General features: G+C 45.0%; 1 protein-coding gene across 1 annotated transcript in view; it reads right to left on the bottom strand.

Moving 5' to 3' along the window:
• TMEM132C (transmembrane protein 132C) overlaps nucleotides 1-21547 on the bottom strand; it is a 401819-nt gene extending 380272 nt beyond the window's left edge. Inside the window, exon 1 of the mRNA XM_029571347.1 lies at nucleotides 20917-21547. Coding sequence (XP_029427207.1) covers nucleotides 20917-21001 — 85 coding nt within the window. The 5' untranslated portion in view covers nucleotides 21002-21547. The remainder of the gene's footprint in view (nucleotides 1-20916) is intronic.
• Nucleotides 21548-24905: the final 3358 nt, after the last annotated feature.

Raw genomic sequence — 24905 nt, 5'->3', positions numbered from 1 at the left:
GATGTCATCAGCCACATAGCAAAGCTCCACCTTTTTATTTCATGCAAGAACAAGTTTAATTATACAGTTGTGCAGATAGTTTTCTTTTTTTTTTTTCTGGTCAAGCATAAAGACAGATGCTGCTTCCCCTCAAGTATACACAATTCTGCACATAAAGTAGCTAACAATACTGAGAACACGGTCATTGTAGGGCCCTGAAATATTGAAGCTTCTATGACATGCATATGGTGTATTAATACGCTTGCTGTAATAGTTTTTAATGAAAAGGATTATAATATTACCATCTGCATTGCATGGGAAAGCTCTTAGGATGTATTCCCATCCTACAATGGTAAAAAGATGGATGATACCACACTAGCACAGACAGCCGTGGAATAAAGCACATCTGTTCCAGTGCCACCTTGCCCATTTTGCATTTGCTCTCTTGAGGAGAGGAGGTGGCCAAGGGAAGAGGAGCAGCCTACCCCCTGAGGAATGGGTCATCTCTTTCCTTCTACCCATCTTACATTCACGTCCCCATGTGCATAGCTTGGGTGACATGAACTCCCCTCTACTGAAGGAGAGATCCATTTGTTTCCAAGGAACAAACAGAATACAACTTGTGGGGAAAAAACCCCATGAGCTAGCTACAAACTTGTATTCACCACAATTAAAGCAGTTTTGGAATTTGATTTGCACTGTACAAAAACAGATGGTAAGTGGTTATGAAGAGCTGATATACACCCACTAGGAGAGAAAGCTCAAGGTAATCGTGTCTGATGATCTTAGGGTTGCAATACAGTGTGAGAAAGAGGTGACTAGAGCCAGAAGGATGCTGGGGTGCATAGGCAGAGACATAACCAGTAAAAAAATTAAGAAAAAAAAAATGGAGGAGGTGATAATACCTCTTTAGAGGTCATTGGTGAGGCTGCACTATGCTCATTTCTGGAGACCATACATCAGGACAGAGGCTATGGAAAGTCCAGAAAAAGGCTAACAAAATGGGGTGTGTGTGTGTGTGTGTGTGGGGGGGGGGGGGTCTGCACCAAAAGCCCAGTGAGATGAGACTGAAGGACCTCAATATGTAGCCCCTGTGTAATGGCCCCCTGGGGTTCAGTACTAGTATAGGATAGTAATTAAAGAGGCACCATTCAGTACAGTCCCTCCCTTTGGAGGGCGCTGGGATGGCCATCCCCTTCTGGTTATAAGAAGCTACCTAAAACTGACTCCTAATTGGTCTCAGCCTCTAAGCTTGTATTGCCATTAACCCTTTCGATTAATGGGCATGACGGTTCAAGTACTGAGATGACGCATACCCCACAATGGGATTTTGTATAAAGATTTAAGCATAAGGATTAAGTGAATTTCTTTATTTCTCTCCTTTATTCTTATTCCAAGCTGCTCCCACTATTTGTTCATCAAAGCAGGATATAAAATCCTAATTTTTTTTTGCCACATTTGTTCAATTCTGAAACAAATGTGGCCTTAGAAAATGTAACACTCTTAGCAAAACAGCATTCAGTGTTAATTTGAGAGGATACTGTAGAGCTGAATTTTAGAATTAGCATTATTTAGGTTTCTTTGATGAGGCAGAAGGCAGCAATATGCAGACTACTCATTGTGCAAGCAATTCTAGCTGAAAACTTCATCAACAACTGATGCACACAACCTGGGCAACAAGATAAAATGGAAAGCATATTCTGGAATCACAAAGCTGTAGCAAATCATTTCACAGCCATTTGTTTTGTATTACATTTACGATTGGTTTTTACCTCAAATCTCTGCCTTGAGCTGCCATAGGAAAGGTGGGTCGTAAATAAATTTGATTTGATTTTGTGCTAGGTACAAAAAGGTAAGATGTCTCCATTTTATATCTATGAAAACCAACCCTTCAAATAAAACTTGTCCTGCCCATGTTGTCCTATTGCTTTATTGGCCGATCCATCTTGAATTTCTTTCTTCCAGCTTCTATTGAGATTTGTTATTTTTGCGACAAACTAAACAGATTCTACCTAAATAAATTCCATCATCAATCTACAACCATGTGTATAAATGCAGTTTCTCTAATCTATACATTAAGCTATGTCTTTGACAAAGCATCATTTCAACCACCATGCAGTCCTGCAGGCAAATAAAATAACAACTCGTAAGACGACTCAAGCTTCAAAAAGAGATGGGGGAACCTATGTACTCTTGGAGATCATGCACTACATCTTCAAGTTTATTTCTAAGTTAGACCAACAAAAGAACACACACACACAAAAAAAAGGTAAAACTAACTTTAAAAGGGACTTTGAGACTCCATATCCTTACTAGATCACTCAGCATAATGCTAGTTCCTTGCCAGAGTCCGTGCAGGAAAGAAGGAAGACAAGCATTTGTCATATCTGCTAGTCTCCAAAATCAGGAGCTAATTTGTTTGGTTTTTTGGTCTGGTTTTATGCAAAACTGCTTATTTTTGTAAAAGTTATGTTGAAATATGGCCTTAAAGACCAGATTTCCAGTCTCAGCAATATTCCACTAGGTGCTCTAAGTCTTTAATAGCCATGAAGGATAAAATATCTAGTCCCATTATTTTCCTGAATACACAGCTTGTACTAATACAGTATATACCTGCTTCTGCTCTGTGTGATGATATATACTACACACCATTATGTCTATAGTCCATTATCATAAGCTTAATTACACAGACACATCATCAAAATCCCATAAATAGCCATTTTCATATTTTGACAAGTATATATGAAAATTGGGCCCACAGCGTAAGTGGCTAAATCATTATTTTAACATAATGAACATACAATGTAAACCATCACTTTTAGAAGAGTATAATGAATGCCAACATTTTGTAAGAAGTATCAGTACCATCCATTGTTTACATTCTGCTGGATGACTTTGTATCCATTTAATGTATTTAATTACTACAAAGCTTTCTTAATTTAGAGCTCTATTTGGTAATGTGACAGAGGCTGATTATGTGCTTTGCTCTAGAAGATATGTGGAAGGTGTCACTGAACACATCCTTTTAAAATTCAGAAGAAAAAAGCAGAACGGCTACAGTCAGATTGCATCCACATACATATATATCTCCTCATACATATATACGTATTACAGGGCTGACATCTTTAGAATAAAAATTTACATTTATATATTCCTGAAACTGCTTCTAGCCCCAGTCATTCATTCAACATTGGGGAAAGAAATGGTAGATAGGAAAAGAGCTGCTTTGAAGACCTGTCTTAACTTGATCAGCTTGATCCACCCATTCTTAGTGCAGCTGGGATGAAGTGGGGTTTTTTGGACCTGTCAACACATTGGCGTTATTTTGCGAACCAGGTGATGCTTCTGGAATAGTGTGGACAGTGTCGCTGGCTAAAATGAGTTACTGATGCTCAACATTTTGTATGTTCTTAGTGCAAAAACGACATTCGCCAGGACAATTGTGCAGCTGATTCTTCTGTTCTCACCTAATAAATATAATTCAATGCACAATCACAAGTGTAAAACTTAAGACACTAAGATTTAGAGATGTGCATCGGGTGCCCAGTCATTTTCACTTTTGGGCTCGTGTGGCCGAGGGAAAATCTCGCTTTCCCACGGATCAGCATTTTTTTTTGTCAAAAATCATTTTTCGGTTTAGTGTGCGCTATTGGGGGTTAGCGCGTGCTAACTCCCGTTGGCACGCACAAACAAAAAATAGCAAAAAAACAATCGCTTTTTCCCCGAATTTTCGTTCAAAAATTGTTTCTTGGCTTAGGGGCCAGATTTTGTAACCTGTGTGCGGGCATAGATTTTATAACAGACGCGCGCACCCATGCGCAGGTTATAAAATCCGGGGTCGGCGCGCACAAGGGGGTCCACACTTGTGCAGCTTGCGCGCGCCAAGCCCTAGGGGAGCCCCAATGGTTTTCCCCATTCCCTTTCACCCCCCCCGCACCTTAGTCTCCCTTCCCCTATCTAACCCACCCCCCAGCGCTACCTAACCCTCCCCCCCTCCCCCCCCCACCTTTATTAAATTGCGCCTGCCTCTGGGCAGGCGTAGGTTGCACGCGCCGGCTGAGTGCCGAAGAGCGATTCCCCGGCCTAGCAGGCCTTCAGAGGCCTCTGGCCACACCCCCACCCCGGAACCACCCACGCCCTGCCCTTTTTTTTTAAGCCCCAGGACATATGCGCGTCCTGGGGCTTGCGCGCGTGGGAGCGGGTTTTTGGGATTACGCGCGTAACCCTTTGAAAATTCGCCCCTTAGTGCGCACTAACGGGGGTTAGCGTGCACTAACAAAAAAATGTTAATTTTTGTTATTTTTGTTAGCGTGCACTAAGCCGAAAAACAATTTTTGAATGAAAATTTGGGGAAAATGTGATCTTTTTATCGGTTTCCCGATCCATGACGATTTAGGAAATATCGTACAAATGTCCTAATCATCAAAAAACGATTGCACATCCCTATCAAGATTAAAATACTTCCTTTTCCTTTATATTTTCCAAGTCCTGTCTAAACCAAGCACAGCTTGGTGCTACAGAATAGAAGGTGAATTTTAAAAGCCCGACTTGCGCATCAATTATGGGGGTAGGTGAATATGTCGGGCCGGTACACACCGAGCGGATTTTATAAGTCACCCATGTACATGCGTATCTCCCACTGCGCACCAAATAAAACATTTAGAAAAAGGAGCAGGGTCTGGGTGAGCCATGGGCGTTCCGAGGATCACACTTGAAATTTGTGCATACATACACACGTGCACTGGCGCGCACCGGGGTCCTCCTGTCGCGTAGCTTTACTTCTGCTATGGATGACGTGTAAGTGTTAACACAAAAAACATTTAGGCAAGTCATCAGGGTTTTAAGAGTTGGGTGTTGCGGTTCTGGCCGCGAGCACCGCGGCCAGGCCCTTAACTCCGGGTTCCCGGACCTGCTCCCGCTTCCAGAGGCCTGGTTTACGGCCTGGTTGGCGGCGTCCCTGCTGGGGCTGGCGCCGCTGCAAGCCCTCCCGTGGATGCCCGGCTCCTAGGCACGCGCGCGCGCCACTTGGGCGCTTTTCTAGACTGTTTCCCATCAGTGGTGACTCCGCCCAACTCCTGCCGTCAGACACCGCGGCCTTGATAAGCCGGCCGCGGCCATCCAGTCTTTGCCTTGCAACGGGTTAGCCTCCCGGTTTCCTGGTGCGCTGTGCCCCGGAGTGACTCGCTTCGCTTCGACGCTCCGTTCCTGCTACAGTACCTGCCTGGTTCTTGCTTACTTGCTACAGTACCTGCCTGGTTCCAGCCTGCTTGCTACAGTACCTGCTGGTTCCTGCTCACTTGCTACAGTACCTGCTGGTTCGTGCCTGCTTGCTACAGTACCTGCTGGTTCCTGCTTGCTTGCTACAGTACCTGCTGGTTCGTGCCTGCCTGCTACAGTACCTGTTTGGCCCCAGTCCGCCTGCTACAGTTCCTGCCTGGTTCCAGTACCTGAATCCTGCTACAGCTCCTGCCTGGTCCCAGTACCCGAATCCTGCCACAGTTCCTGCCTGGTTCCAGTACCCGAGTCTCGCTACAGTTCCTGTCTGGTTCCAGAACCCGAACCCAGTTACAATATTGCTACTGTCCTAGTCTGGTTCCAGTTACCTGTCCTGATCCACAACCCGCCTAAGTCCCAGCGGCCGGGCCCCTACGGGCTCCTCCCGGGGGGGCTTCGGCTTCCAAGGGTGAAGCCACCTAAGTCCCTGCGGTTGGGCTCCTACGGGCTCCTCCCGGGGAAGCACCAGCTTCCAGGGTGAAGAGCATCTACGTCCTGCCTGAACATCTGCCTCCCGGCCTGCTATTCATTAGAGACATTGACCACCTTTCCCAGTCTCCAGCAGGTCGGCCCAACGGTCCACTAAACAGAGACTCCCAAAACATTGGGGGCTAACAGGGTGGAAGGGAGACTATTAAACTGGTGGGGGGGGGGGGGGGCTTTGCAAGTCCTATGCTTAAATTGGGCGACCTGGGAAAATGATGAAAGGCATCGTCCCGCCTCCCTTGTAAAATGTGCCCACTTACGTGGTAGATATGGGATTTGCACACATATGTATGCGCGTCCAGGCTATTTTATAACTTGTCCACATACACGCGCGTATATTATAAAATGAACGCATCATTGGATGCGGCCCAGCGAACATGTGCACCTGTTTAAAAGTTACTATCCCTCTTTTTCTGTATTCAGTTCTCATTTCTCCTAGGGATTTGCTGCCATTTTAAAATGGCACAGAAACACCAGCGATATTTCCTGTTTTTTCTTGGTCCCCATCCGAAATGACACAAACAAAACCAATTACGACATTTGTGTCATTCTAGTTCATGTTACAGCAGTTCAGTGTGCGCTAGCCTCAAAATTTAGCAAAATAAAAAAAAAAAAAGCGGGTAAACAAAATATAAATGGCAATGACACAAAATGCATTTTTTTTTCTTATGCACACCCCTCTACAGAGCGCCTGGGTCATAGGAACGACACCGAACGGGGCCTGGGGTCTTACCGCCAAACACTGCAGGCCAAGATTGCGACGTAGATGAAAATTAACTCCGTGCTTACAAACCTCAGACATGAAACGTTGCAAAAAAAAAAAAAAAAAAAAGAAATGCTTTTCAGCTTTGTGATTTGTTTTTTTTCTTAATTACAAACAGTGAAGCAATGTTTTTCTTTTGTCAGGCTAGCAAGTGAAAAGTGGGAAGCCCTTTTGTATGAATCAGCCTCTCAGCTTCTGACGGGTTTGTCTTGACACTCGGATCGGTAGAGCGCTTTGCAATTCACCCCTTGCTGCATTTTCTTCATCACAGTACAATATTACCGAGCGCATAATGCAGCTGAAGTGTGGTCTGATAAGAGTGATGACAAGTCCAAAGACACCCCTCAAGTTACCTATACCAAGAGCACAATGGAAAGACTTGAAAATTGTGGTTATTTCCATATAGCCTGCAATAAGAAGCCATAATAAATTCAGAACACATCAGACACTCGCCGTGCTTGATGAACGGCACAATGAAAGCATATCGATAGAGCAGAGTTATGGAACAGGTATAAAACTGAAAGCTGACAGCATCTCAAAATTATTTCATAAGTCACAGCTTTATGACTATAAATTTCTGTTTTAACTCTACATCAAATATTTATACGGTCATTAAAAATTGCTTTTCCAATTGCTAAAAGAATGCAGCTTTTCAGGCAGTGAAACAGTTGGATTCCACTAATATTCTGGTGCAAAATACTGACTTACTGGGGTTTGATTCCCTGGTTGTGATTATAAAAGGTGGAATACTGTAAGACGCTGACAGGCGCTCAACTTTTTCACAGTGAAATATTTGTGCATGTTATCATCCACATATGTAGTTGAAAAGTATACCCAGTCTCATTGGCTTTTATGCAAACTAAAATACCCCAGCATTTGTGGAATATGGGTCAATATTTCATTTTCAGTTGCACCCTCAAGATGTTTGCAGTGAATGTGAAATGGTAAAAAATTAAAAACAAAAAAACAAAAAAACCACAACCCAAAAAAAAACCAGGCGTTAAAAGCATTTTTTGATCTCATTTCAGAACTAGAAGGAGGGAATGGGTGTGGGGGTGAGATGCTGGTCATAAAGAAGGAGAATTTAAAAAGTGTTGCTCATGCAAAAAAACAGCCACCTACGGGCGTACGTGGGCCGTGCACGGGCGACGCAAATTTTAAGAAGTACGTGCATCTTTCCCGGCATTTACATACGCGCATCCAGAATAAGGAGAGGTGGGGCATGGACATTCCGGAGGTGGGTCCAACACTGACGCGCGTAACCACAAATTTTGCACAGGCAACGCACGAATGTTGCCTGCGTAATCTTCGCGATGTGGGTTGGGGGGGGGGGGGTGTTACTGTTACAGACACATTCAGAGGTATTCCTAGTAAAATTGACACCAGTAAAGAATTATAACCCATATAAGTGTGATAAAGTCTAACATCACTTTTATAAGGGCTATAATTCTTTACTGATGTCAATTTTACTATGAATACCTCTGAATGTGTCTGTAACAATACCCCCCCTCCCAACCCCAGCCCACCTCTCAAAAACCCACCCTGATTCAAAGTGCCCCTTCTAGAGTGGTACCTATATAGAGAGTGACCGACTGACTGTAAACAGAGTCTCTCTCTCTCTCCCCTTTACGTGCATGCTGAGAATTTTAAATGCTACGCCTGTGTTCGCACTGTAGTACATGCGTTTATGGGCGCACGCAAGTTCCTTTTAAAGTTTACCCAATACTGTATATCATCACCTCTAACTCTAGTCTGGAGGTAGCAGGGAGGAAATCTAAGCTGAACCAGTAGTACTTGTCCCTTGTAAATATGAATTCTTTGCAGGCTGCGATACTTACTGACCCCAAAGTGAGAATTATCCACAAATGCTGCTGCTCATGAGTTTTCAAGACCACATATACCCCTTCTTCAGATGTCATGTCAGTCTAATTAATAAAAGGCATCTGAACCAGCAAAGAATCTAGTTTCTGCCAGGGTCAATGCAGCTATTAGAACCCTTGCAAATTCTAATTAAATTCTAAATTAAAAAACACAAAAATCACTGTGCCTAAGCCATTATTACTTTGGGCAGATCTCTTAGGACACTAACACAGTTTTTCTTGCATGTCCAGATTTGTATGAAGCGCTAGTTAATTACATTCACACACCACCACAACTTCAGATGATTGACAGAAAGATGGATTCAGATGTCAGACTCACTTCATATTCCAAATTCTAGACTAAAGCTTATTTTCATAGACAACACATGTCACAACGTTATTGTTCAAAACCTCAGAAGAAAATTCATAAATCCTGGAAAAAGGAGCCTGTGATTGATTCCCCCCAAACATGATCAATATTACATGCTCCTCGAGAATGATAATCAATGCAAACTTTGCTAGCATTAGTCAATCAAAGTTATCGATTTGTTTTTCTACATAGAAAAACCATGCACAGTGTACTCTTGAAAAACATGGTTTACATAATTGTAGCTCAGTGGACAATATAATCCTCCAGTCCGATATTTGCTTGAAAACATTTCTGATGCTATATCCAATGGAGTGCAATATTTACATTCCATCTAATGGCTCTTATTAACTCCTGTGGTTCTCTCACTAATTGGATTTCAATGAATTTTCCAAACTAACCAAAAGTCTAAATTTAATGGGAGCCTTAAGCTTCGAACCTTTGAAAGATGTTAACTTGTGAATATTGGTGATGATAGACACAGAGTGGGCAGTTATTAGAACCGGAGTTTATGGTTCAGAAGACCTCCATCACAGGCTCTCTGTGCAACTTTCAGCAAGTCCGTTTCTTCCCGGGCAACTCTTAGATTTGGGTTTCCTGGCTTCAACCTTGGATTGCCCTTCATGTTGGCACCACCTTGCAATTGTTGCTTGGAACGTGCTTTGGTCGAACGTATTATATAAATCTGTGCCCCCCCAAGCCCCCTGTCCTCCTTCTGCAGCAATCAAACCCAAGGGAACAGGCAGCAAATGCTCTGTACAGCAAGCACCCCCTCTTTGTGTGGTACCGCTGCAAAAGGAAATGCATCTGAAACCCATTCGAGGGCCGGTCGAGTAAGAACTATACAGCAAACCACCACCACCACCTGCATCTGCGAGATACCATGGTCGTCACCCGGTCAAAGTACGGATACTTTTTATCCACAATTACATGCACCAAGGTGTTTCCGAGACTGCTGGGCCTCTTCCATCTACCCCGGGGGTACTCCTGGTCTACCCACGAAAAAGATGCAGCACTGAACTGCAATACTGTAGCTGCACACCATGGTCATATCCTGAATGCCAGTGATACTTAATGAGCCTAGTTCACTAAGCTTTTTTTCCCCTAGACACAGAAGGAGGGGGGAGGGAAGCCTTAGTTAATCAAGTCCAATGACTGGGGATCAGATTTCATCCATATTTATCTCCCACCTTCTGGTCTGGGAAAAGATATTTCTAAATCTGGATGACATGGCTTAAAGATAATGCCTCTTGCTGTAACAGCATAGCCTGGGGCTTGGTTAGAACCAGGTGAAAAGTCTTGACAAAATGCAGCAAATGCAATTTAAAAAAAAAAAAAAGGGGTGCTCAAGATAGAGAGCAACAGGACCCGGAAAAAAAAGTTAACAGCATCCGAAAAGCCTCATAAATAATCTAAAGCTCCTCAGTGTGTCCTTGACATGCGGTGCACAGTGAGTAATTAATCAATCATTAACACCAGCCACAAGTGTCAATTTAAATATTTAATGCACCCCCTTCCATGAGCTATGCTGTTAAATGATGCTGTTCCAAGTTGATTTGATGAATGCTAAATGACAACTGCAGCTTACTATACACAGGTATTTTTTACAGTAAAAAAAAAAAAAAGTTTGCTATAGAAAATGTCAGTGAATAACGAGCCTAGTTTATTAATCCACAGTAAGTCAGCACATCCCTACAACCCTTAAAGGGCCCCCTTTCCTGCCACCAAATGTCAAACACTTAGTCCACTGCTGCCCCCTTCCCCAACCCATCATAACTCCACGGTCCCCTCTCAATGCCCCTTCAAAAGAGTTAAGGAGCCCTGCCCTCCCATCCAAGATATGTTAAATTGGGGCCCCACGAGGTCCATGACACCCCTCAGACTCCCCACCTGGTCTAAAGGTTGGAGGTCTTCTGGGGCAGGATAGATGCCCAAAGATTTCCTCCACCACCTTCAGTCCACGTAGGGGTGCTGGAGTGCCAGAGGGCCTTTGGGAGCCCCAATTTGGCATACAATGCGAGGGGCAGGGAGGAGGTTGGGAGTTGGGGAGTTCAGAGGCACTGAGTTTTTATTTGATGGCATTTTGGTGTTGTGGGGAGCGTCCCCCGCACCGTTTGCTACATGGTCCGTTGCTTGTCACTGTTGGCCTGCTGATGCTCTCAGAGGAAAGATGCTTGCACCGTGAGATGTAGCGAACTTTCCATGAGCTGCTCTACCTGCTGGCAGATTAATGAACTGCTTTGCATGCGTCAGCATGTATCATAGCTCATTACCATGTCCGAGTCACAAATGTGTGAAAGTTTGTGGTAATGGGAAATTTCACACATTGTTTCCAAAGAGCGCGCAATGATGCATTGTAAACGACAGCAAATAGCGTTTACCTTGTGCAATAAAGCGTTATTGCAGCTTTGTAAGCAAGCACTTAAAATAAGAGATTTTCATGAAATTGAATGCAAGTCTTGAAAAAATCTCACAAAAACATCAAAAGACTTGAACTATTTCATCTCATTTTTGAGGCCAGTCATGTGTCTGTACTGGCTCTTTTGACTCCATCCACACTCCTTACAGTTCCCATTTTGTGGTCCAGGTTTATTCCAAGTTGGAGGACAGTGAGCGCTCTGGAATTAGATCACTGCGCTGTTGACAACATCCTGTTTTCCGGGTGAGGAAGCAAGGTCCAACTAAGGATACCAAGGAAGAGAGGCTAAATCCATCATGTGGTGCAAATCCCACTTCTCGCTTTCTGTTCATTCTCCTCCTAAATAACCGCATCCTGATCCTACTTCAGTACTTAATTTCTAACACCTATGAAGTATTTTGATGCTTTACCTAACCATTGATCTCCTGCTGCCAACAAAGCATCAAAACAATTTACTCTCTCCAGAAGAAATAGCAACATCCGTGTTTATAGATACATGCACTGCACATGTCTAGGGCTTATAGTATATCCCCAGTATAGCACAGAGCTGTGAAACTTGAGACGACTCCTGCATTCAGATCCCATCTTTTGCACCTCTCCGAGCAAGCCAAAACCCGAATGGAAAAAATGTTTGACTCCATGAGTCAGAAAGAGGTAAAGAGATATTCAATTCAATGTACAGCAAAAGCCCACAAGAAGAGAAAACCTCAAAAAAAAAAAAAAAACCCCTCCAAACCCTCAACCTCGCCTAACACTTAAAGAGAACTTGTGCACCAGCAAGGATGGGTACACAATGCTGACCCAAACTTAAAAAAAAAAAAAGATAGTAAAAGGGCTTACTGTTCAAACAAGATAATTAGAAGATTGCAAAGCGCCACTACAGCCTTAAATTATTTTGAAGTATAGCAGAGAAGCCAATCCAATAATTATTTGGTAGTTTAAACCTGGCTCCTTGGAGGAATAGCATGCCCCCCCCCCGCATTCCTAGGTTTATAAACTAATAGTATTCACAGCTACTATTCCTGCATCAGTAGGGAGCTATCAGGGTCGCAGGACCCCCTTCCATGGTGTTCTGATCCGTGAAAATTAAGTGGGAAGGAGAAGCCAATACTTTATTATCTTCCCTACAGAGGCTGTTTGTTTTAGGGGTTCTTAGCTCCGCTTTGCGCCAGCAGAGTGATATAAGCTTACACTGCAAACAAACCTTCACATTATTCTTTCAGAGGATGGGGTGGGGAGGGAAACGTCGAGGCAGGGAAGAAGAAGAATATCTGCTCAGCAATAATTCACAGATCTTGCAATTTACGCCACCTCTCTGCACCGAGATGAGTAGCTTCATGCGACTTAGGCGGCAGAGATCAAAGTGCGGCGTGAATGGGTTTTGGCAGCACTGCCAGCACAGGCCCTTTCAAGAGCGGCTTGTTATAGCCACATCCCCAGGATCTAGATTTGATAAAACTAGAATTTGTCTCTTTTTTTTTTTTTTTTTACTGCTCTCAAGTCGCAGGCATGTGAAGCGTAGAAAATGGAACAAGATGGAAAATGGAAGAGAGGGAGAGAGAGAGACCAAAAAGAGAAAAGAGGGTGGGATACAGAGAAAAAGAAGGAACGTGAAGGCAGCCCATTACTGACGCCATCAAATATTTGAATGTTTCCATCGATTTCCCCAAAATAGGATTCCTCCAAAATGTACTCGCTGGAGCAACGAAGGGACGGGGGGGAGGAGGGCAGGGGGAGATTTCCGGGAAACATTCAAATATCCAGCAGGCTTACATAAAATATGGGAAGGTGAAAGTCTCCATACAAAAAGGAAATTCAAGGTCAGGGGGTCATGACGAAGTTGCAGGTAGAAGGTTGAGAGGAAGCGTGAGGAAATGCTTCTGTACCGAGAGGGTGCCGGATGTCTGGAACAGCCCACCCGCAAAACAAAAAAAAAAAAAAGGGAGACACCTCGCCATGGCTGGGAAAGACAGAGTGCAGAGGTAAAAAGCAGATGGGGAGAGGGGAGGACTAAGAGGTAAAAGAAATGAAAGCAAAAGAAAAGGGGAGAATACAAAGCCAAGGTGACGACAGCGAGAGCAGGGCTAGGTCAGGTTTCCAAGGAGGCTGGAGTTTACATGGAGCAGCTCCGGATATGCCCCTCAGCATCAATAACCCCAGCGTGGCCTGATGTTCTGGACAACAAATCTCACTGGTTTTTTGGGGATCTGTTTGGATTATTTCAAAGCTTGCTGGCAAGATATGGAGGCAATCCTGGATGCTGCACAAGATAATGGGCCCGGTAAGGAGCAAGAAAGAAGGAAGACAGCAAGGCTTGAAAACAGCCTCGGAGGCAAATCGAGGCCAGCACTGTGACGGAATTTAAACACGATTGGGACAAGACGGAGAGGTCAGTGGTAGGCAACAAGACTGAGAGGCTGACATTGGTTTAAGTATGGGACTGGAAATGCTCATCTAATCAAAGTGAGAAAGGACACTCAGTGGGCCAACTGATCCTTAACTTTGTGGACGACAACAGATATCATGCTCAGTTTCCTTTTCCCACAAAACCTTCCATTTCCACTTTGTTCTCTCTTGCCATGGCAGGCCACAGCGTGGCACTGAACAGTTATGCATGCATCGCAGTTCATTACCACGTCTGCACTGCGCCTCATTTGTGGACTGGGGAAAAAAAATCCGGGTAATAGAGAATAAAAAAATCAATTTTCCTATCTCACAATCTGTTATCATAAATGTAATAAAACTGAAAAATTATTCAGAAGGATGTGTGTACGTAGGACAAGAGGACAAAGAAGTGCAGATCATTGTGTTTGCTTCTCTGGGCAGGCACTCACTCACTCTAGGAGTTGCGCATTGGTTTCCAAGGAGCTGATATGCCTGCTGAGGAATTTTAGCATCTTGGTTCGTACATTTTGCTCAATTCATGTAAACCTTCTACAGTCTCCTTTTCCCATTAGTTTTGTCTTGGAATTTCAGACAAAGGTCAAACACATAGCCAGTGTTCTCTGGCGTGCATCTAATTTTTTTTTTTTTTTTTTGTAACAAAGGCAAGGTTTGGTTTACAAACACCCAAAACAACCCAATAACAAACAGAAGCAGAGCTTCATATCCCGATGTAAAACAGGAACCTGAGCATCCTGTTTCCCCCATGAAGCATGAGATCAGCGAGCCTGCAAACAGGATTGAAGAAAAGAGGACTTGCCAGCTAGAGAAGTCACAAACCTCTTCTTCTCATCATTAACAAAGTTTCTGATTCTTATTTCTTTATTTTATGGTTTCTACCACCATGGTCTAACCTGTAAACCACTCTCTCTCTCTCTCTGATCAATATCTAGGGCTGTCATACTACAGTTCAAAGCACTGTTTGGAGGAGGTGGGGGTTTTTTTTTAATTCAACCATGTGAACAGCCTGCAGGGGAGGGATGGGGGATTCCCTCGACAAGATTTATCTTTTATGTACTGAACGCAGCGAGGTATAAAAAACGCACCATCTGAGATCCGGAGCCCTAGGCACCTTCTTTGTTCCTTCTGTATTCTTTTTCTCTCCGGTTTCTGCAGATAGGACACTTGCCAGACGCACATACACGCACTCACCTCTGCCCCTAGTAAGCAGCAGGTAGAGAGCAGATCCAAGCTGTGCACAACCCTTACTTTCGCTGGGGCCTGTACCGTGTCCCCACCAACAAGAGGTCGTCAGTTCCTTCTAAAGGCTGAACCCGAATGTAGGCGCCCCTAGGTCCCTTGTCGTCAACTGGGTCTATGCCACTCTTTGATGCATCACCACAAGTGTGGCAGACACACTTCTAAAATCAGACTTTTAACGAACTCCCGTGGGGTTTTGTTCAAGCAATGAGGTGAAACAGGAAACACCATCACAGGGATATTAATTTTTAAGTAAATATTTAAAGAAAAAAAATTATTTTTCAATAGCATATGAAATCAGGACAAAAACATCATTCTTCTAAACAAACAAAAAACTGGTTTTAACTCCGTGTGCTATTCTGCACTCACACACATTGCACCTTATTCAATAAAGAGTTTCCATAGGCACAGAATTTAAAATAAACATTTTTAATAAGGCCTATTGAGAGATCTGCTACATGAATCTCTTGAATAGAAAAGAAATGCCTTTTGATTGGTCTGATTGTTATTAGATAGTAATTAATATTATTTAACATTTCTATAGTGCTATTAGACGTAGCCAGCACTGCACAGATATATAAAATAGAAATGGCCCCTTCTCCATGAATGTTAGGAATTATTAAGAAAGGAATGGAAAATAAAACAGAGGATGTCATAATGCTTCCGTAATGCTCCATGGTGAGAATACACCTTGAATACAGTGTGAAGTTCTGGTCAACCGCATCTCAAAAAGGACATAGCTGCATTAGAGAAAGTGCAGAGAAGGATGACCAGAATGATAAGGGGCATGGAACGGCTGCCCTATGAAGAGAGGCTGAAGAAGTTAGGTCTGTTCAGTTTGGAGAAGAGATGACTGAAAGGGGATATGATAGAGGTGTACATAATCATGAAAGGACTTGAACAAGTTAATGTAAATCGGTTATTTATTCTCTCAGATAATAGAAGGACAAGGGGGCACTCCGTGAAGTTAGCAAGTAGCTCATTTAAAACAAATCGAAGAAATTATTTTTCACTCAGCACATAGTTAAACTCTGGAATTCATTGCCAGAGGATGTGGTTACAGCAGTTGGTGTAACTGGGTTTAGAAAAGATTTGGATAAGTTCCTAGAGGATAAATCCATAAACTGCTATGACGGTAATTAATATCTAAAGTTTGGGCAAGTATATCTAATGTTTGGCTACTTGCCAGGTACTGGTGACTTGGATTGGCCACTGTTGGAAACAGGATACTACTGGCTTGATGGATCCTTGGCCTGATCCAGTATGGCATATCTTAAGTTCATGGAGCTTACAATCTAGTTGAGACCCAAGCAGAAGACAAATCATTTCCTGTAATCCTTTAAATATTACAGTAAAAACATGTTTAACATGAGAGACAAAATCCAGTCATGGATTTTGGATTTAATAGCAAATCTCAAAGAGGTGGGACTTTAATCAGGACTCGAACACAACTGGAGATGGAGCAAGATGCACCAACTCAAGAAGGCCGTGCCAGCACACGGTGCTGCAAGTCAGAACGCACAGAGTGTGGAGTTACCATTGGAATAGAAGGGCACACAGCGAGGAGAGAAGAGTGAACGCTCCAGTGAATTTAGATGAGAATAAGTAGTGGAGGTGGAGGTGATCAACAAATGGAAAGAGAAATGAAAAACAAATGAATGTGATTCTTTGTGCTATAGATAATGGAAACATATGGGATGAAAGACTATTTAGTATAGTTTAATACTGCAACTGGACTACTTGCTAATAAGTGGATCTCTCTCAAACAAAATCTCCAGTCATGGCCTACCACATATACGGGTATATTTTATAAATTTACGCGAGCGCATACTTTTGTTCGCGCACCAGGCGTGAACAAAAGTACGCTGGATTTTATAAAATACGCGCGTAGCCGCGCGTATCTTATAAAATCTGGGGTCGGCGCGAGCAAGGGGGTGCACATTTGTGCAACTTGCGCGCGCCCAAGCACGCGCGCACTGCCTGTTCCCTCCAAGCCGCTCCGAATCGGAGCGGCCTCGGAGGGAACTTCCTTCCGCCTCCCCTCACCCTCCCTAACCCACCCCCCCCCCGGCCCTATCTAAAACCCCCCCTACCTTGTTGGCAGATTTACGCCTGCCGAAAGCAGGTGTAAATCTGTGCGTGCCAGCAGACTGCTGTTGCGCCATCACCCGACCCCGGAGGCTGGTCCGGAGGCCTCAACCACGCCCCCAGGCCGGCGCCACGCACCCAGTCCTGCCCCGAACTGCCCCCTGACTCCGGACACGCCCCCGGACATGCCCCCCTCCCGCCCCCTTTACGAAGCCCTGGAACTTACGCCCGTTCCGGGGCTATGCGCACGCCGGCGGCCTATGCAAAATAGGCGTGCCGGCGCGCGAGTGCCCTGCGCGCGTAAATCCGGTCGATTTACGCACGCAGGGCTTTTAAAATCCCGGCCCATAGTTTACTCTCTGTACCCCCCTGAATTCAATAATTTCCCATGTCTAATGCCATCCCAGCCTTCCTCAGTTCTATCCCCCCCGCCCCCCAACAACTGTTTTACAGTATCTTCACGTGTTCCTTTGTATATTCCCGAGCTTGGTTCTACCAAGGCACTTCTGCAATTGAGAACTATTTTAGAAACCCTCTTTTTTCAGTCTGCACAAAACTACTCTAAACATCATGCATCGTGTTCCAATTCAAATCAACGTCTGAACCCCTCATCTCCTTCCAGAGTGTCTCTTCCTCTTCCCTTTAAAAATCAAAGCTTAGCAAACATTGTGATTTCAAGCCTTCCAATCCCAAGTGACACTCTCCCCCTCTATGCCGATATCCTTTTATTCAGTCCTCACCTCATCAACCCATGAGCAGTGGCGACCACTGTCAGGCAAGAAAACAGACAATGGCTCTTAAGCCATCTGACTCACAATGTGAATACGTTCCCTAGTAGACCTGTAAATGACCAGCATGGGCGTAAACTGAATGTGGGACTCTATGGATGTCCTGAGCACTTGCATGGCACTTTGATACAGTAGATCAATAATGAATCCCTCCATAAAAATCACTGTACTTTAATTCAATCAGGAAAGTATGGTGCTCAGTATGCTTTGCTATATTGGATATGTATTCATGCTTCTAGAGTCTTTAGGTTTACAGCTAGAGATTAACTAAATTACCCTGTATGAATTAGAGCCCCTCGCTGATCTATGATTTTTGCACTCACAGCCACCGATTTGCAAATCAAAATAAGTCATGGATCACTGGCAGGGACGTGATTACGATCCACAAATCACTAATTTTATCAGCCTCTCCCATTCTCTACAGCATGTCACTCATGTCTACAACCTTGTTTTGAGTGATACAGAACAAGGCAAGGAAATACTTCAGGTGCTGCCATAAACCATTGATTGATGAAGTATTTATGCATGCCATGAAAATCTTAAAATTAAGAGAATTTTGCCCTTCGTTGGGAGGATACGGAGATGTGCAAGGCTCAATAAGGTGTGCAGGAGACCAAGTCCACACCTGACCTTCCGATACAAAGTTACGTCATGACTTGTGTTTGAAAATTTGGGTTGCTAGGTGAATAAAAACCACACACACATGCCTTCAATCGTCTCAAAGAGGGCTAAAGCATGCATGTCAAGAATATGCATGCACATCTGAAAAGTAGATGTGTGTGTGGTTTTCTTCACCTGACCAAACGTTGCAACCCCAGGAGTGCCCTTTTATCCTCAGCGCAAAGTGTTGTGAAAAGTGACGCATGCCATTAGGAGGCTGCAGATCCACTTAATCTGATTCAGCCATTTCACTGGCCTAACCCTACCTAGGTCCTTCCCAGCTAAGCCTTTGACAATTTACCCTATGAAGTTTGATCTGACAAGGGGTCACGATAACACAAGGTTCCTCAAACAATTCTTTGAAAACGAACTAAGGGAAACATAGAAAAATTTCAAGAAAAAAGAGTCTGAAAAAAAACATTCCAAATTTCAGAAATATTTACCAAAAAAAAAAAAAAAATAGGTAAGTGGACATTCCTCTGTTAAAGTCCAATCTTTGGGCGATTCCATCCAAAGTAACAACTGCTGTAGGTTTTCCCAAGCTACCTGTCAATTGTCTGTGCAAATCTGCAAATATTTAGCCTCTGCACAGTATTGCCCTTTTATTAAAAAACACAAAACCAAAAAAACATATGTGCAGGCAGTTCCTTTTCTGAAATGAACACAGCTCTACGGGGGGGGGGGGGGGGGGGGGGTAAGCTGGCAACATCTGTTTTGAATCCAGGGCACCTGTTTTGCATGAGTGACCTGGGTATGTGGTGCAATTCCAAATTCTGCTATCGAGGACATCAGTAGTCAGAGGCAGAATACATTTTATTTAAAAAAAAAATAATAATAATAATAAAAAATTCAGGCTATCATCATGTCCCTTCTCTCTCTAAGATAAGCTGACACCAGGTAGTACCCTTCAAACAGCATGCCCTGTGTATAATTAGATCTGTTTGCACTCGCATGTTTACCCATCAGTTTATTTATTTACTCCATCCTTATCTCTGATGTATTTTCTAACAGCCTATGAAAAAAACAAAACAAAACATCTATTTAAGAAATGTGTAATGGACTCCTTTAGCTGGGCTTGGGTTCTAGAGAAAAGACAGCACTGTCTTGGGGAAGTAGTTAATAAAATAGACTCCCCCCAGCTAAGAGCTCCCAGAAAGGCCCTCCTGCTTCAGGGGCTTCCAGAACTAGACCCTGGATCCCTTGCAGTGCATGGCACCCTGCTCCCATCTGAAGGCTCCAGTGTCTGACCCTTTTTCTCTCTGTGATCCGCGCCCAGCGCCTTTCCCATGCAGCTGCGGCTGCCCTGCCTTGGCACATGGGCAACCATCCGTGCAAGGCAGAGCTGCGCCAATGCCAGATGCCGGTTTCAGCAGGGTAAGAGCAGAGTTTTAACAACGTCTGATTGTTTCTAATCCCTCTCCCTCAGAAAATAGCTCTAATGCACTAACCCCTATTTTTTTTTTTTGGTAGGCTATGGCACAAAATTGACATCAGGATCATATGGGGGGGGGGGGGGGAAATAGGTGCATTTTCACAAAATCACCATCTCTTTCTCTCTCACACACACATACATGTTACTGATGAAGAGTGTCCTGCAGCGAGCACATATCCAGGCTGTATTCTGGGAGAGCATCAGCACGGACTAAGCTTTAAGTTTCTGGCAGCATCTTCTTTAAATGCAAGCTAGACGTTTATTTTAGTGTTTTAAAATCGCAGGTGTTTAGCCTGGACACAGTGAACCTGCAGTTGCCTGGCAGATCTATAACACGGCCATGGTCTGTTTAGGGATCCTAAAGAGAGAGGTGGCCAGGGGTACTAGAGGGCAAGAAGCAAACAGCGAATGGTCCTGTTTCTGTATTTAATTTTTTATTTTAATAAATTCTCCTCTCATATTATGCAAACGGCCCACTTTGTGGCGAGGAGACAATTCAAGAGAAATTCCTTTAGACATGGATGAAATTAGCTGTCTTACACAATGAAAGTTTTCTTGGGGTTGGTTTTTTGTTTTGTTTTTTTTATTTCGGTTTCGAGGCTATCTGGTTCAGAAACAGGATCCGCCAGCCTGGATCTGCTTTCCTCTCCCCCCCCCCCCCCCCCAATCAAAAATTCCTCACCTTATGCCATGTTCTGGGAGTGACCCTGGCACTGACCCCCCCCAAGATCCTATTTAAGACCCAATTCTCGCCTTTTCGGTCCCTCCGAATCAGCACTGGCCAGGAGGAGAGACTCCGCTGCCGCTTATCTGACGGGGGACGTCGCCGTGCACCAGATTTTGCTCCTCCGAAATGGGGGAGGCAATCAGCCCCTACCCCCGAAAACTAAATCTGACAGACCGAGCCCGGTCCGGATATGTATTGCTTACCTTGCTCCCCCATCCCTACTAGTGCAGCACAGAAACCTAAAATCAGATTTGAAAATCAAATTCAAACTTGCCTAGGGTTGGTCCATCAATCAATACTGACATTCAAAGTCTGAGGCAGATTAGGATGAACGCTCCCCCCTGCAGCCAGATACCCCCCCCCCCCCTGTAATGCCGATTGCCAAATAGCACTAGAAAGCTTGGAGAGCGCGCACTAAGTTTCCGCTCTTACCTCTGTAGAAGAAGGCTCCCAGGAGGAAGCCGACGGACGGGCACAGCCGCAGGTTGCTCCCCTTGCAAGCCCCCGGGGCGCCCATGGCGAGGTGCGGGCTCCGAGGAGGGGGGGATCCTCCGGCGCCGGCTCCCCCGGCCGGGGCTGGCAGCTCTTCAGGCGCGGCACATCCGATCCTCCATTACTTCCCGGCCCCTGTCGGGGGGGGGGGGGGGGGGCGATCAGTCCCCCCTTATGGCTGCAATCGCTGACCTCCCCGAAGCCAGCATCCTGGCGATGCCCTGCACAAACCCCCCTCAGCCGACCCCCCCTGAAGACAGAAGCTATTGCAGGAGGCGATCTCCTAAGAGCTTGCTTTAATGTTGGGCTTCCTGCTGGGCGAGCTGCCCCCGCCTTGCTTTATCCCCCCCCCCCCTCACAAGCCTCTTCCAAACTCTGACCCGCTCGGCCAGACTTTTAGCAAACGAGGGGAGAGAGGAGGGACTTGCTGAAGGACGATCGCCGGAGCCAGCCAGGAGCCGCTTTCATTCAGTGCCTCTCTGGGAGGGGGCGTGCTGCGGGCTCCCGTACCCAATCCCGGGGGCTGGGAGTATTTGCAAGGTTCCCCAAGCTGCTCCAGAGGTTGGGGGGGGGGGGCGGAGGATGTGCTAAGGTTTCTCCTGGGGTGTTGTTTTTTTTCTTCCCCCTGATAGCAAGCGCCCCCGGTGACCGCCACCCAATACAGGTTTCCTGGCCGCTTCCAACTCCACGTGGCTGCTGTCAGCCTGTTTTGCATTCAGTCCGTCCGACTTCCGCACTGGGTGATGATCCGCACACTGCAGGTCATGAGCAGCAGCAGCAGCTGAGGCAAAACGTGCGTTTCCCAACGCCTGCAGCCATTCCCACATGGCAGACCTAAACCTTACTCCTGCATTTGCACGCCCAGCTGTGCTACATCTACAGAATGGCTGCGTTCAGTTCTGCCCTAAACGCTAGTCAAGTTCTTATTCCTGCCGGTGCTCATTTATAAACTTAATCCAGGGCTTCCTAATCCGGTCCCGGGATCCCGCAGCCTTTCGGGTTTCAGGATATCCACAAATCACGCGCATAAACACTGTCCCATTGCACATAAACCGCTCTCATGAGCATTCATTGTGGATATCCTGAAAGCTCGAAGGGCTGTGTGATCCGCAGGAGCCCGGGGCACATTTGACTGCATATGCATGGGTTCCTGCATCTATGCAAGTTGGGGAGGAGAGAGGAGAAACCCCTTCATTCTGCAGCATGAATACTTTAGAACAATTTTTTTTTTTTTGTATCTTCACATCCAGGGGTAGGCAACTCAAGTGCTGCAAACAGTCCTGGTTGTCAGGAAAGCCACAATGAATAGTCATGAGAGAAATGTGCATTCACTGCCTCCATTCTATGCAAATCTCTCTCATGCATATTTATTGTGAATATCCTGAAAGCCTGACTGGCTGGGTGTGCCCTGAGGAGTGGGTTGAAAACCCCTGCTCTACTGTTTGTGCATGCATGTTTCTTCTCCATTACACTGAAAATGTCCTTCTGTCCTCTGTGCAAGTGCCAACAGTTTCTGCTCAGCAAAATTCAGACTGGAGTTGCCAACTGGCTCCAGACCTCGCCCACAGGATTGATCCAGGCCTGAATATACCCCGTTGCATGCAGGGAATTGAAGTTTTGATTGCCTAGTGCAATCCCTAAGAAAAGAGACTACAAGTGCTTGCATACAATGGGGTAAAATCATGATTGGGTCAATCCTGTTGGATGAATAGGGGAGCCACTCTGCAAACCCTATGTCAGACTAGGTAGCTACCTAAGGATGCCTGCTGGTCCACAGAGGGCACTGACCTCCCTGTGGAATGCACCAAACCATGCGGACCAGAAATGACTCTGTCTAACTGGAAATCTGGGCCCGCTGGCTGATTTCCACTCTGGCATCTCTTCAGGTATTCTTCAGGGACAAACATAACCAGTCTGGGGTTTTATCCCACTGCATGCTTGGACTTTGAAATCTGAATTGTTTTAAGAAAAAGCAGAACTCCTACCAGTCTGATGGCCTGAAACCAGCAATCTCAACGTAAAGGCACAATGGCCCATTAAGCAGGGAGGTTCATCACGATGACCCTTGTCACCTACATCTAGTTGCCAAATATGCAAGCGTCACCCCTGCTAGTGTATGTTCAATGGATACAAAAGCTGAATCCCTATTATCCTCTGCAACCAAGGGCCAGCTACCACTGCCTCCACCTTTATGTGGTATATCTCACTGCATGACCCAACATTTCATCATGCTCGCCTGGCTCAGAGTGGAGACACACTCTGATCCTGGCTCATGTTTGATATTTTTACATTTCCCTGCCTGAAAAATGTACTTAAGTAGTGCTAAAGCCTGAGTCTTTCAGAGTTGTGTTAGCTTACTAAAGGGATTATTTCTGAACAGCTACCGTGTTGGAGTTAACTATGTTCAGTTTTCTTATACTCTATTTTGCATCTATATTTGAAGCAGTTGAAAAAACTCCAGATTCATTTTTATAGCATTTGAATGACTATATCCAAATTACTGTCTTTATCTTTTACATTTCTCCAGAACAGATAGCTGGCTGATATGACACCAATTAAACCAATGCTTTAAGGGGCATGCATAAAAACCAAGTATAGAGTGAAAACAATAGGAATCGGATGATCACACAAAGCCCTTTATTATGTGCCCGACTCTGGCCGGTTTCCGATTTGTTTTTTAAAAACCAAGTATAGGCAGATTCAGCTACAAGAGGTGACATTGAGGCAAGAGAGAGAGAAAACTTGGAAAGGCTGTATTATTTTGTAGAGAGGAGATGGAGAGGCCCCGTGGTTAGAGCAGTGGTTCTCAACCTTTCTTCTATCAGGACACACCTGAGCGATGATGCTCACATGCGTGACACGCTGAACACATGACCATCATGGGAGTAAATATAAGCACATGCTCTGCATCCACATGGGCCCCCCGCTTCCTAATAATGGGTGCAGAGCAGAACTAAGACATTTTCCTATCAACTCACCAAACAAAAATGATATTCTGATTCTGGTGTCATTCAATAACAGCATCACAAATGCCCTCCTTGTAAAATAATACAAACAAACCTCACTCCGTGCATGTCTATCAAACCTGCCATACCTCAGCAGCACTAACTCCAAGAAATGAAACAGCAATAGCGCTACCCATGAAAAGGCAGCAGTTCACCACCTGTGCAATATAATATTGAGAAAATACAACAAATAAGACTGATACAAACCTCTAGTAAAGTACCTCATCTCAGTCAAACACACATAGAACATAGACAGACCACAAATAAAAGACCACAAATTACAAATGTGGAAACAAAACCTGGAATGGAAACCCCAAGACCACCTTCTGCATGCGGTGCAAAACTGGAGACTAGAAACAAAAATATATTTCCTCCTACACTAAGCAAAGTTCAAAGAAGAGAAAGCATATTCTCAAAACTGACATAGTACTGCCCTTGTACCCTGTCCACTCCCCTCCATGCCCCAACTACTCAATCATCCCTTCACATGCGCGTTTCCCTGTCCAACATTCCTGACACCCCCCCCCCCCCCTCAATCCTCTTCCCTGTGCTCTCTCTCTCTCTCCTATTCAACTCTTCCTGTCCTTCCCTACCCAGAATACCTCTGGCCACCTCTTTCCTACCCCTTCCGGCTCAGCATCCCCCACTCCCCTCTCCCCCAACCCAGTAGCCCCACACCCCCATCTTTCTCTCCACTTCCATCTCTTCCCTGCCCAGCAAGCCCACTCTCACTACCCAGCAAGCCCAACCTCCTTTCCCCCATCCCTGATTCAACTATCCCCCCATGCCTTCCTGCCCAGTACATTTCTCCCTTCTCCTGGTTCCCAGCCAGCAGAAAAGACTTCAGTCCAATCCAGTCTCTTCCCCTCTTTATCGAAGCAGATGAGGGCAAGAAGCACTGAGGAGAGGAAGACAAGCAGGCAG

Source organism: Rhinatrema bivittatum, chromosome 11 (assembly GCF_901001135.1).
Source record: "Rhinatrema bivittatum chromosome 11, aRhiBiv1.1, whole genome shotgun sequence".
Lineage (NCBI taxonomy): Eukaryota > Metazoa > Chordata > Amphibia > Gymnophiona > Rhinatrematidae > Rhinatrema > Rhinatrema bivittatum.
Note: the sequence above shows the minus strand (reverse complement) of the source record. Positions and strands in the feature narration are given on the sequence as shown.